Below are 13,764 nucleotides of genomic sequence, written 5' to 3' on the forward strand. Positions count from 1 at the left end.
TGCTCTTTCTATCTAGTCTGATTGCTTACGACTAGATAAGTGGTTCTCAACCTTTTTAGACTTGAGTCACCCATTGTTAGACTCTGCAGACCCCTGGGAAAATGCCTGCTTAGTTTTCACTTGGTTTTTTTACTGCCGAAAAATTATAGAGCAATTCTTTTCTTGCAGAGAACTCAGAAACGCCACAAAAGGTCAAAAAGTTTTTAACACTGTGGTTTTTAACACTCTGGGTTTATCTTGTGAATCATGTTTACACATCTTAACAATGATAAGTGACACCTCACAGCACCCTTGCAAGGATCTCAAGATACCCCAGAGTGCTGTAACACCCTGGTTGTGAATTCATGGACTAGATAGATCAGTGATTCCTAACCAGGGTACTGTGAGATCCTTTACATGGTGCCACACAATATTGGCACTGTTAGGTCTGCAAACACCTATGCACGATTCATATGATTAGATGCATAGATTTTAAATTGGAATCTGTTTTGTCAAAAAAATTCTTATCCATCATGGTCTGAATTCTTTGCCATAGAAAAATTGTTCTGTTATTTTTCAGCAGTGAGAAAAATGAGTAAAAGCTAAGAGCTGGCACTTTCCAAGGGGTGCCTTGAGTTTAATGAGAAATGCCTGGAGTCCACAAAGGTTGAGAGCCACTGAGACAGAAAAACCATACCATCTCAGTAAATGAAATTGAGTACATAAGCCTAGATGTTGAAGTTAGTCATTGCTGTTTGCTCACAACAATGCAGATGGCTAGCATATTGAATTTCTAGTACCAGACTTAGGACTTGCTGTCTCCAAGGGCTGTTTTGTTTGTTTGGGGTTTTTTGTTTTGTTTTGTTTTTACTGGTGAAAACCACTAGCGTGCCTGTGTTGCATGTACACCGGTGCAGTAAAACCCAGAATGCAGAAGGTGTTAGTAGAAGAGTGTTGGGGAGCTGAATATTCTGCCTTAGGTTATGGAAGAAAGAATGCCTTGTATCAATAGGAATATCTTTTGAGATGTAAAAGGGAGTAATGATGAGCTAGGAAACAAATCCTACCTGTTTTGGATGGTAGTGGCTGTCACATTAGGTCTTGACCATACTAGAAAGGCACTTCTTATAGATCGGAGTTGTCCAATTTCAAAGTGGCTGGGGGTCACATGCTCCATGGGTCGCATCAGCAGGGGCTGTTTGTCCCACATGTGTGCAGGTAGCCCCTACCTCCCCTCTACAGGCACTTGCCCACCCTGTTGCGCCATGCATATGGGTGGGCACTGCCATGTATGGTGCAGCATCCCACCTCAGATTCAACTGCCTATGGGCTCCCGTGTGGTACCATGCTGTACAGGTGCTCCAGGCTGCTGGGTTTCCTGGAACCATGGGCTGAGCCACACTACCCCACTGTCTGAGGTGGGGTCATGCAGCAGAAGCCAGGAGGGTGGGAGGGGGTGCTGAAACTTTGTGCTGTCGTTGCCATAGCAGTAGTGGGCCACATATTAAATAACCCTTTGCAGATCACTAGTTGGACAGCCCTGTTGTAAATCATTACTGGAGAATTCTCTTAGTAAAGATTATAACTTGTGGCAGAGGTGATAACGCTTATTAAACCAACTAGATATTTGTAGGGATGCACCGATAAAGATATTTTATATATCAATATAAATATATATTTTATAAAGATACTGATGGCCAGTTGCTGATATGCAAACCAGTGGCTTGGAAAGCAGTGTCTGGCTGATAAGTCTGTGGGGGAGAGGGGGCATGGGGGAGGGAAGGGGCGTGGGAGGAGGCAGATCAGGCACACAGTGAGGGAGGGAGTGGGGGAGGGGCAGAGGTAGGCACTGCCCAGCGTGGGGGCATGGGCATGGGACGGAGCCATGAGCAGCTAGTCTGGGGGGTGTGGGGAGGGTGGGGGATGGCTCCCACCACTGTGCACCCCTGGGGAAGGCATGGAGGGCATGTGCCCTCGTATCTGTGTGCAGGGCAAGGGCGGGCAGCCACTGTGGCTAGGGCTGGGGGTAGTGCTCAGCTCTTCTCGGCAGAGGCTGAGGCTATGCTCAGGGCAGGTAGTGGTGGCATTGGGAGAGGGGTTCTGGGGGGCTATAACAAATTTGGGGGAGAATGTAGCCCATCCTATAGACCCTCCCCCCTTCCCCCCCAGCACCACCATTGCTGTCTGCCCTGAGCACAGTTGCAGTCTACCCCCCTCCACCGGGAAGAGCGCAGCGCTGCCCCTGGCCCCAGATTGCAGCAGCAGCCCGCTGTCGTCCTGTGCACAGATCTGGATGAAACATGCCCCCCATGCCTCCCTCGGGTGCACAAAGTGGCAGGAGCCAAGCCACACCCCCCCACACACACATCCTCCAGATGAGCCACTTGCAGCTCTGTACCATGCCCCGCCCTGACCCTGCCCCACTCCCTCCCTCACTGTGGGAACCTCGATCTGCCCCCCCTTCCATCCCTCTGCCTCTTCCCCACCACAGACTTACCAGCCAGAGGCTGCTCTCTAAGCTGCCAGGCTGCATTCCTGTCCATGTGCATGCTGTGGCTGTGTGCACACATGTGGCATTTATCAGCAATGTTATTGGCCACATCAGCCAAAAAAAGCTGATTGCTGATAATGTCAGTTTTCCTTTTATTGGTGCTGATATGAGATGAACCAATGTGTCCATGCACCTCTAGATATTTGCAAAAAAATTCTTTATTTGCAAGCGTTCAGGCACACACACCCTTCCTCAGGCATGGGAGAATGCAAAGATTGTAAAATTTTTCCCAGGTGGAAATAAAAATTCATATTTCACAGGAGACTTGAAGGTGTTGTAAGATCTCCTGGTTGGAATAATTTTGTGCAAATTAGACTCAGATAAAAGTTGCAACAGTCTATTTATACCAGTGTTGTCTGGTGTCAAGTAAAGATGCATTTTATACCATTTCCTGAAATTATTCAAGCTATACCAGTAAAAGAATAGTTTTGCCACTATATTTGCATCAAGATAAAGTTTTTGAGGGCAGAGCTATGTTAATTAGGCATGTGATTTCAGCAAAATATTAAATGTAGGCTAGTTCTTAATCCTGCAAATGTAAAAAAAAATCTGTCCCGTTTCAGGGCAAGAATGAGAAATATGGGACAGAATGTTGGATTAATGCCAATGAGCAACATGTGGCACGGTGTACAAATTCTGTCACTTGATATGCAAAATAAGGTTATATAAATCTGCATAACTGTTGCAGTCCTTTGGTATTTGCACAGGTCCTACAATAAGGCTGAGTTAAGAATGCTGGTTTTATTGGTATGTTATGTAAATCAGCAAAATTGCTTAGAGTTAGAAATCATTTGTATCAATTTGGTAGGAATTTATTGGAAGAAGAGGTTCTGACTAAAAATGATGTAGAGAAAAAGTTCCCCAATAATTTTACTGGGTTTTTTTTAGTGTTGTGCTCCTATGTATGTGCGTGTTCATTTAAGGAGTTAAGGGAAAGTTGTACAGGTGTCAAATTAAGTCTAATCAACATTTAGCATTCATATCTGGTTTGTCAAAACTATTTCATTGAGGTCTGATTGTTCGCAACAACTGATTATTTAATTGTCCTTTCTAAAAATGGCTGTAAACTCTTTATAACTGAGCCAAACTTTCCATATTCATTAGAAATAATTAAATGTTCTAAAAGGAAAAAAAAAACTTGAAAATATTCCTGTCTTGCTTTATTTTTTGCAGTGTCTTCCTGACTCATGATCCAATCATTTCATACAAGATGTAGCTTTAACAAAGCTCTTAACTCTTTCTAAACCAAAAATGAATCCCTGTATCAAAATGCTTGTAAATTAAAACAAATGTAACAGATAACTTAATCTCAAAGGATTTACCTACTGTTTGGTAGGAATGGATTATTCTTTCAATACTTGGTTGGGGAGGGGTGGGGTTTTTTTGTCTTTCAGTGAGAAGAATGAGGCAGAACTGATGTTTAATAAGGTAGACTTTCACTGAGGATAGCTACTAGATTTCTTTGGTGGGGGGCAGAGTCTTTTCAAAATGTTTCTTTAGTTTGACGGTTTAGGAATAGAAATAGCTTGAAACTGAACATCAGTCAGCAGGAACTCTGTGGGAGTGTTGTCTGGTGGTAGGAGCAGAGACGCTGATGTTCTTTAGTCACTTCTGCCATTAACTAGCTGTATAACGTTGGCCAAATTTCTTTTCTTTCTGTACCTTAGTTCGCTAGTCTACCAATAGAGTATACTTCAGAAAGTCTTATGATACTAAATTACTTTGTTGCTGAGATATTATCATGACATACATGCATTGATTTTGGGAGAGAAAGGGGCAGAGAAAATGTGATTTTTTTTTTCCCCCCTTAATAATAAAAGTCAGTGAGTTTATTAAAATAAAGGGAATAAAAGGAAAAATTGGCCTCATTGTTAACTACATATTACCATGCTATTTTTTTATATTCCTGTCTTCCAAAAACTACCTACTGAGTTATGTGATGTAATCTAACCAGGAATTGCAAACAACATAGAATCTTTGCTTTTTAAACTTTAGAAGGTATAATGGTAGTATGGAACAGCTCACTGCTAAACTTTATCCCTGAAATATATATATATATATATATTGTTTATGTATTTTAACAGTCATTAACATTAAGGTGAGAGGTGCATGAGTAGAATTCCTCATAGAAATCAGTAAATATTCATTTTAAATTTTAGCTTCAAATGTAAATATAGAGCTTTCTTCACAGCATGCATGGCACTGTAGCTGTCCCTCCTTTCTCTGAAAGAAATTTTGCTCTGTTCAGTGAAACAGTAAAGAAATGGAAGCCACAAAGCTATCTAACCTTAATTGGATTAATTTTCAGAAAACACTTCAGGAAGTGTATTATGGACTCTTTAAATGTGTTATTTGTATTTGTTATAGATCCTGGCTCTGCTGAACGAACAGCACAAAAAAGAAAGTTTCCTAGCCCTCCACACTCTTCCAATGGCCACTCCCCACAAGATGCATCAACAAGTCCTATTAAAAAGAAAAAGAAACCTGGCTTATTGAACAGTAATAATAAAGAGCAGGTAAAAGCAATCATGGTCTTGATGTGATACTAGTATACAAAATAATGAAGGATGCAGTGACAACTGAGTAGAAGCACTTTACTTAACTTCTTTGTACTGCAGGAAGCAAGTCTGTAGTGGCTGGTTGCAATGAGTAGACAAAATGGCAAAAAAGTAAAGGATACTGCAAAATCCAAAAGCAGGAAACATAAAACTAGTTGTCCATATATGGAATTCTGAGTGAAGGGAGATATTAATAAATACACTACAAGTATTATTAAACAGCAGAATATTTTTAGTGGATATGATCCTTTTAGTAACAGTAATACATACAGTCCAATAAGGAAATGTATACTTTAGGATTGAGAAGGATTTCTACTTTTCATTCTCATTCTTATTTACAATGGTTAAGGGTTCTGTCAGGGAGTTGAAGGATACTTTTTTCCCTTCTTTTGAATCACCAGATAGTAGCCATTTCTGAAACAAACTAGATGAATCAAAGTGTCATAGTCAATGTGTACATTTCTGTTGCCTGTGTACAGGTGACGTCTAAATTACAGGTGCACAATTATGAGACTGAGATTTTCATGACAACCGGGAGCAAATCCAGGGACTGATTTGAGGATATTTAAAAAAAATAGATTTTTATGCAAAATATCCTTGAGAAAGTTGCAGTAGAAAGCATTTTTTAAAGATTATATTGTTTTGCTTTGTTTTTTTCCCTTCATCGATGCCCATTTCAATTTTGTGTGTGAACTACTATTTTTTTCCTAAAGCAGGTGGATCCAAAAACCAAAATTTTAATTACAAAAAGACTGACTTTTTTTATTCCTTTCTTCTTTTTGTTGAGACAAAATGTGGCTTTGTAGTCAGTCTGGATGTGACAGTTATTGACTATATAGCTGGGTTACTCTGAGAGTGAACTATTGCCATGTAACTTAATCACGTTTTCTATTAATCCGTAAAGATTATTTGAAGAGTGATTTTATGCCCTTTTTACTATTTTATGGTGTATAAGGGAGAATAAAGATATGTGGAATTTTAAGATGCTATCTTTTATTAGAGAGCTTTTTGTGTTTCTTTTTTTCTCAGACCAACACAGCTACAAAATAGATCCCTGGAATTTTAAGTGCATCTTTTCTGCTTGTTTTTTACTTTGGAAATACTAAAAATGTCCTAAATCCCAATCTGGTCTTTTTATTTTCCTAAAGGTATTACTTCTCAGAAATGCGAATGGGGGAAGCACTCTCAACATGTATGCTATTATCTGTGTTAGAGAACTGTTTTTCATTGAATGAGTGGGATTGCATCCATTAAGCACTCAAATTTTTAAGTATGCTCACACTGTTTGTGCTTACCCATGAAGTTTTATCCCTTCACAGCTCCTAGGAGCAGTGAACTCTAGGAAGTTTTGAAGTACCCTAATTTCAATGCTGTGACATCAGTGGGAGGACTGTTTGAACCATCTTAATGCTGTTTTTGTTATCATGCATGTGGTTCATCCTGACAACTGTGTTAGGATGGACCACATGCATGATAACAAAAACACTTATCACACTAAACCAGTATTGAATCTCGCTGAAAATATTTCTAATTTTATCCAGATAATAGATTATATAATTGTGTATGTTTGGAGCACTTCTATGTGTGAAAATGCATTGCTTTCAAATGTGCTATGGCTGAAGAAAAAAATACAGTTTTTTTAGATTTCACCGACATGCACAAAGTTCTACAGCTCTAATTCTAGTTAAAACATTAAGTCCCTCCTACTTTGGAGATGAATATATTAATCTAAAAGTATGTTATATTGGTATAGCTATTCCCAAATATGGAGGGAATAAACTATATAAGAAGGCACACTTGCCACAATACTACATCCTTGCTAAGATTGTACTGATATTAACTTCACTGGTTAACCCAGAGGCAGGCAATTATTTCAGGCAGAGGACCACTTACCCAGTTTTGGCAAGATGTTGAGGTCCACATGGGTAGCCCCATCCCCTGCTCACCAATTTGGGACCAACGTCCCAATGTCTTGGGACCACCGTCTCAGGGCCAGCACCGGTGGGGCACAGGCTGGCAGGGGTCTGTGGAACTGGGCTGGGCTGCACCAGCAAGGAGAGGGGGGAGCTGGCTTGGATCCATAGAGCCCCTGCTGGCTGGGACCCTGTGCTCCTGCTGTCCTGCTCTGGGCCCTGCTGGTGCTGGCCCCAGGACACTGGTGTGGGCCCCGTGCACCTGTTCACTCCCAGTGCCCCCCAGCCCCGCGTTACAAGTGGGGGGCAGCATGCAGCCCTGACCTCCTGCTCCGTGGCAGGGAACAAGCTGGTGCTGAGTGCAGGGAAAAGCAGCCCCTCCCCCGCTCCGTGGCCTGTGCTCCCTGCTGCAGCTGCTCGCAGCCTGCATGGGGCTGTCCTGAGCAGGCACAGTCAGCTCCATGCGGGCTGCAAGCAGCTGTGGCATGGGGTGCAGCCTCGGGGTGGAGGAGGGGCCGCTTTTCCCGTGCTCAGCACCAGCTTGTAACTTGCCCCCAGTGTCAGCCTGGGCCCTGTGCTGGCTCCGAGCTCCCCATTGGGACTGCTCCGTGGCGGCAGCAGGTGTGGCCCCCCTGCTTGCCACGCTGTGCAGTGTTTGCCGCCACTGCCTCTGGGCTGCCCAGCATACAAACGCGGGCCAGCAAGCAGTGCCTGGTGCGGCAAGTGGGGGGGCCACAGCTGCTGCCACCGTGCGCAGCTCCAATAGGTGAGCTTGGAGCCGGCATGGGGCCCAGACTGGCAGCAGGGGCAGGTTACAAGCTGGTGCTGAGAGTGGGAAATGTGGCTCCTCCCCCACCCTATGGCCAGCGCCCTGCACTGCAGCTGCTCGCAGCCCACGTGGGGCTGCCTGTGCCTGCTCAGGACAGCCCCGCGTGGGCTGCGAGCAGGTACAACAGGGGAGCTCCAGCCACGGTGTGGGCGAGGGGACGCTTTTCCCTGGGCTCCTTCCCTTGCCCTCCCCCCCCTTACCTGAGGTTCCAGTGCTGGGGCCGCTGCATGATCCCAGGCCAGAAGCCCTGGCTGGGTCTTCTGGCTGGGTGGGGCAAGGCTGGGCAGGCCCTGCTGTTGTGGGAGCCCGCTGGGCTTCCTCTGGGTCCTGTCTTTTTTGACAGGAACCAAAGCCAGATAAATATTAATTTTCTAAATTTTTAGGGGCCTCGCAGGCTGGATAGAATGGCCTCACGGGCTGGATTTTGCCCACCCCTGAGTTAACCAGTAACACCCAAAGCAAAACAGTTATACTGATACAAAGTCTCTCTGTAGACCAAGCCTTGCTGCAGTATATTTCTTTAGTTCCAATAAGGCCTTTGTTTAAAGATGTCTTTGCCACAGTTCAGAAGTGTGTTTGCAAAATATATAGGCATCCCCAAATTTGTTGTAACTCAATATTTCATTAAGAGTGAAACTGTGGTGATATAGGTTTTAGCACAGATTATATAAGTCTCCTGAGACCCTATTTACTAACTCAATGACAAGTCTCCACTGAAATCTGTACACTGCAGCTTCACTGCTGTTGGTACCAACTAGCTAGGCCATGCAAAGTAGGATATGCCCCACATACTACAACCATACCCCATGATTGCAGTGTATACATAAAGTTAGGGACTCTGACGTAGACTCTCTAACAAAAGATTATTTTCCCAGATTTTATTTAGGCATTTAAAAAAATATATAAACAAAATAAAACAGCTGTTGAAACCTAAATAAAAAACTCTCCGCCACCCCCAAAAATAATTTTTCACTTCCTTCTTTTCTCTGAAATCATGAAGCTGCTAATTCTCCAGTTAACACTGAATTCTCCCAAAAGAAACAAGGTAGACAAGAATTGAATTGAATTTGAATTTCTAATGTAAAAAACAAGCAGATGTATTTTCTTCAGCCTTTTCTTATCCATCATGAGCAGGCAAGAAAAGGCACAATTTATTTTTTTAAATTTATTTAATTTTTGTAAATTGCATTTAATTTACTAACACAGGCTAATTTGAAATGTCTAAAAACGTGTTTGTGTTACACTTGTGCAACTCCTCTTGAAGTCATAAAAACCCCTGTATAGGCAGACAGATTTTCTTGTACGTGATGTACAAACGTCTACTTAGACACAGTTAATTGATTTGAACTCATCTTGATTCCAAGTGCAGATATCCATAGGGTTTTAAAGATACTCACAAACCACTTCTAAATTAGGAAAAGTGATATAGGATGTTTCAAGATAAGAATTGCTTAATATTAACCTGGGCTTATACAGTTCAATATGTTATAGATATAACTTTGTGAGTCAAAAGGGTGATATCAGCAAATGTTCAAGTGTTCAGTTGCATACAAGCAAAGAGTTATGGAAGTGGAAAACATATCCAAAAACATTGAAAGATTAGAGAAGACTGTTTCATAATTGTGCAGTTACGTAAATGTGCAGGTAGCAGGTCATTTTCCTGAATATCAGTAACACTTTAAAGCAATTGTATTTTTTTTTCTCAAAATTTTTAAAATAAAAATTACTGTTTTTCTTTCTTCTATTTTATTATTTGGGTAAAGTTAACTTAATTGTAGACTGTACACAATGAAAACAAGAGACTCTTAAAAACGAAACGTTAGCTACCTAATCATGAATTAACTAGTTAGGAACGTGTTGAAAGCTGCTTTCCAGAGAAGCAAGGAAGTTTACAGAAGTTGCTTTTTTCCACCATTTAAAGTACTTTATTGCAATGACTTAACAGAAATGTATGGCTTTACAGCACTTTAAAAACGGGTACAGTGTTTTAAATTAACCCTTGGTTAAAGCTCTGTATTTTATAGCAGTTTAGCAACCTACAGTGCTTTAAATAACTTCTGTATACTGGTAACATTTCTGACCAGTGGAGAAGCCTCAGGAGGCTGTGAATGACACTCTGCTTCCTAGCTTGGAAAGTGCAGGGAAGCTCAGAGGACACCCCCTCTCCCATCAAACACTGACCTTCTGTCATGTTTAAGAGTGCTATAGCTTTATAGTACTATAAAAAGTGCTCTAAATTACAGCATTGTAAAATGTGCATAGAACACTTCTGTATATACCCAGAAGCTCTTCAGGAGAAAGCTCCTCTTTGTTCAATGCTGAATTTTAATGCATTTTTTGCCCTGATCAGAAACCAAGTGTGTAAAGGGGGGCTTTCTAAGCAAATGAGCCTCCCTTTCAGCTATTCAGTCTCTTATTTTGCATTGAGAAAGTTTCTTACCTGTTAATTCAGTCCATCAGCTTGGCTCAGAGGATGTAAAGTGATAGATGTTTAAAAGACATTAGCCCTGTAATACCAGTTTCTAGTCACCCACACCTCCTGGAAAACTCTGAAAACTATTTTGCTTTGAAACATTAATTCTCCTTTTCTTACGTTTTCCTATGGCCTGGATTTTTAAGGACATTTGTATTGAAATAGTATCTATGATGCTTAGGAGGTTAATGTGGATCAACTACTTATTTCCCTCCATAAGCTATAATATACTTTAATTACATTGGGAATTTGGACTGCTGTCAGCAGTTGATGACTTGCCTCCCGTGCGTGCACTAAGATAGCTTTGATTTTTCACTTGAGGAACCTACTACTGCATAAAAAGTGGGTATACCTCAGTAGAGTATTTTACAGGTTTTTTTTCTCACACTTGGGCTTTCATTTGACCCATGTCAGTATACAATACATGGCATACACAATAACATTATCTGGATGTAAATTGTTAATATTGTAACAAATTCCGAGTGCATATAAAACCTTATGCTATGTGTACCAGTCCTTAGCACTTCATAGAACCTTACTAGATACTATGTATTCATAATCTATATCTTCCATCCAGGAAGAGCACACACCAACTGCTGCAGCTTCCTTAGCCTGACGAAGGGTTTTTGAACCCGAAAGCTTGCTTAATAACTATTCTCCAACCATTTAGGTTGGTCTAATAAAAGATATCAAATTCACCCAAGGAACCTTGTCTGCCTATATCCTTAGACCAACACGGTTACAACCTAAATCCCTTCATAATCTATAAACTTTTATATTATTATTATTATAACATTACAACAGCAGACAGAATAGACAGCAGCAGGGATACTATATTGGTTCATTTATCTGGGGTGAAAACAAGTACCTTTTAGTTGAAATTTCAGTAATATTCTAAGGAGACAGAAAATTAAATAAACTAGAATTTGACTGGAACAGTGTGGTTAATACCCCTGTTCTTGTCAAAAGCACAATGAGGTATTTCATGGCTAAGGGTTATGTCCTACATCTTTGGAAGAAAACAACTTCAGTTGGAATGACCTGGAGGGAAGAGAACTACTTCCTGCATCACCTAATTTGTCCTTGGAAAAGTCTCTTATTAAAAAGTGATTAGACTTAATTTTAACAGTTTTAGAAATTTGACAAGATTTATAGTCTAAGTTGACAAGGCTGGTGGCTTATTTGACATTGGTCATGTTTGGAGTGACTATTTGTAAGCCCTCTCCTCCCTTCCCCCAAATGACTTGACTTCTAATGAGGAATAACAGTAAATAAACTGCTTAAAAATTAAGTTCTATCAGTAGAATAATTTCTAATAGGAATGTACATTTCTCCCCCCCCCAATTTTCCAGGAACGTTAAGCTGCTCTTTGAAATAGAACTAGTAAACATTGGAAATCAATTTGATCATACAGGGCGCGATTTTAGAAGCACTGTTGACAGTGCCAGACTTATGCCAGCACAGAAGTATTTTCGGTTTCAATTAGGAAGACTTGTTGCTGAAAACTTCTTTCAGCAATGGTGTACTTGGAGCCTACAAGTCTTACATTTTCCAAACATATTGGAATAATATGTTTTGGGATTAGCAGCTTCTGCAGGCCATATTTCTGTGCTGAAGATGAAAACATTTACTAGCCTCATTATTGTGCCCTGCACTTCCTGTCCTCGCTTTTACGCAGCCTATTTTTAGTCATAAATTTGGTGTGTGAGTTACTTTATACTCAGATATATAATACTAAACTTGTTTTGAATGTCTGTTGTGTATGAACAGGATACTGTACCACACAAATATTAAATGATCTCTGTAAACTGATGTTTGCTTTTTATTATTAATATTATTGTTTGAAAATGAAAATTTGTTTTGAAACCAAACCTGTCTTTCTTGCCTACATTTCAGTCAGAACTAAGACATGGTCCGTTTTACTATATGAAGCAGCCACTCACCACAGACCCTGTTGATGTTGTACCACAGGATGGACGGAATGATTTCTATTGCTGGGTTTGTCATCGGGAAGGCCAAGTCCTCTGCTGTGAACTCTGTCCTCGAGTTTATCATGCTAAGTGTCTGAAACTGACAGCGGAACCAGAGGGGGATTGGTTTTGCCCAGAATGTGAGGTTAGTTTGGCATGAGGTGCTGTTTATGTCTATTGTGTTGTTCATGAGATTCAAAGGATATCATCACCTTCCAAAATTTGTTCTCCTCTGGCTTTATTTGACCTTCTGTTCTTCTGATTGCATCTTGGGAAAGTTGGCAGAAGGATAAGTATAAAAGAGGGGCTAGAGGTGCACCAGTATATTGGTCCATATCGTATCAGCACCGATAAAAGGAAAATTGACATTATCGACAGCCAGCTTTTTTTGTACGATGTGGCCAATAATGTCACCGATTAAATGTTGTGTGCATGCATGCAGCTGCAGCCCAGCATGTGGAGAGCAGTGTCTGGCTGTTAAGTCTGTGGGGGAGGGAAGTGACCTAGGGTGGGGTGCAGATCAAGGCCCCCACTGTGAGGGTAGGAGTGGGGCTGAGGCATGGACAGGTGCTGCCTGGCCAGGGTGTGGGGCAAAGTCACGGGCAGCTCATCCAGGAGGGGGCAGGGGAAGGCTTCTGCTGCTGTGCATACTCCTGGGGGAGGCATGGGGGGCACGTTCCCCCTGGATATGTGTGCAGGGTGAGGGCAGGCTGCCTGCTTCAGGCTCGGGACTGGGGGCAGCACCAGACTTTTCCTGGTGGCACGGCTGAGCTTGGGGCAGGGTGGGTGGTGGCAGTGTTGCACAGGGGGGCTACAGCGAATTTTGGAGTGGCCGTAGCCCATACTGTAGCCCCATTCACAGTGCTTCTGCCACCCGCCTTGCTTGACCTGGCCTGAGCACAGCCTTGACTCAGCCCCCCTGCCAGGAAGAGGCTGAGACAGCCTCCATCCCCAAGCCTGCAGTGGGCAGCCTGCCCTCTCCCCATGCACAGATCCAGGGGACGCATGCCTCCCCCAGGGTGAGCGCAGCAGCAGGAGCTGACCTGCCCTGGATGAACTGCCCGTGGCTCCATCCTGCACTCCTTCCTCCCCACTCTGGCTGTGCTGCGCCTGCCCCAGCCCCACTTCCTCCCTCACTATGGGGGCCTTGATCTGACCCCACCATGCCCTTTACCCTCTCCCCTAGCCCCCCACAACTTACCAGCCAGATGCTGCTCTCCAAGCTGCCAGGCTGCATATCAGCAATTGGATTGGTATCGGCCAATATGACTGGTTAATAATCAGTCATCAGTATCAGCCCAAAAAATCGGTGCACCCTAACAGGGGTCATCTGCTGCTTTCCTCCACATCGTGTTGTGTTGTCTAGCTTTTATTTGCCTTCTCACTTTATATCTTCAACTTTCTTTGGGTTCCTGTCTCTAGAGAAGGCAACACGTCAAAGAGTGATCCCTTCATTTAGCACCACCAATTCTGAAAATGTTCTGCAGTGTT

The 13,764-nt window shown here is 42.4% G+C and overlaps 1 protein-coding gene across 19 annotated transcripts in view; it reads left to right on the forward strand.

Annotated features, from left to right (window-relative positions):
* ZMYND8 (zinc finger MYND-type containing 8) overlaps positions 1 to 13,764 on the forward strand; it is a 110,870-nt gene that overhangs the window by 52,568 nt on the left and 44,538 nt on the right. For 15 of the 19 annotated variants that reach the window (XR_002089457.2, XR_001373753.3, XM_019484544.2 and 12 more), the window contains 2 exons: positions 4,898 to 5,046; positions 12,200 to 12,418. Coding sequence is in view for 17 of the 19 variants with exons in the window: in XM_019484544.2 (XP_019340089.1) it covers positions 4,898 to 5,046; positions 12,200 to 12,418 (368 nt within the window). In the remaining 2 variants the exon portion in view is untranslated. The remainder of the gene's footprint in view (positions 1 to 4,897; positions 5,047 to 12,199; positions 12,419 to 13,764) is intronic. The other 4 variants (XM_019484550.2, XM_019484553.2, XM_019484545.2 and 1 more) reach the window with 1 other exon arrangement.

The sequence above is a fragment of the Alligator mississippiensis genome, chromosome 9 (genome assembly GCF_030867095.1).
Source record: "Alligator mississippiensis isolate rAllMis1 chromosome 9, rAllMis1, whole genome shotgun sequence".
Lineage (NCBI taxonomy): Eukaryota > Metazoa > Chordata > Crocodylia > Alligatoridae > Alligator > Alligator mississippiensis.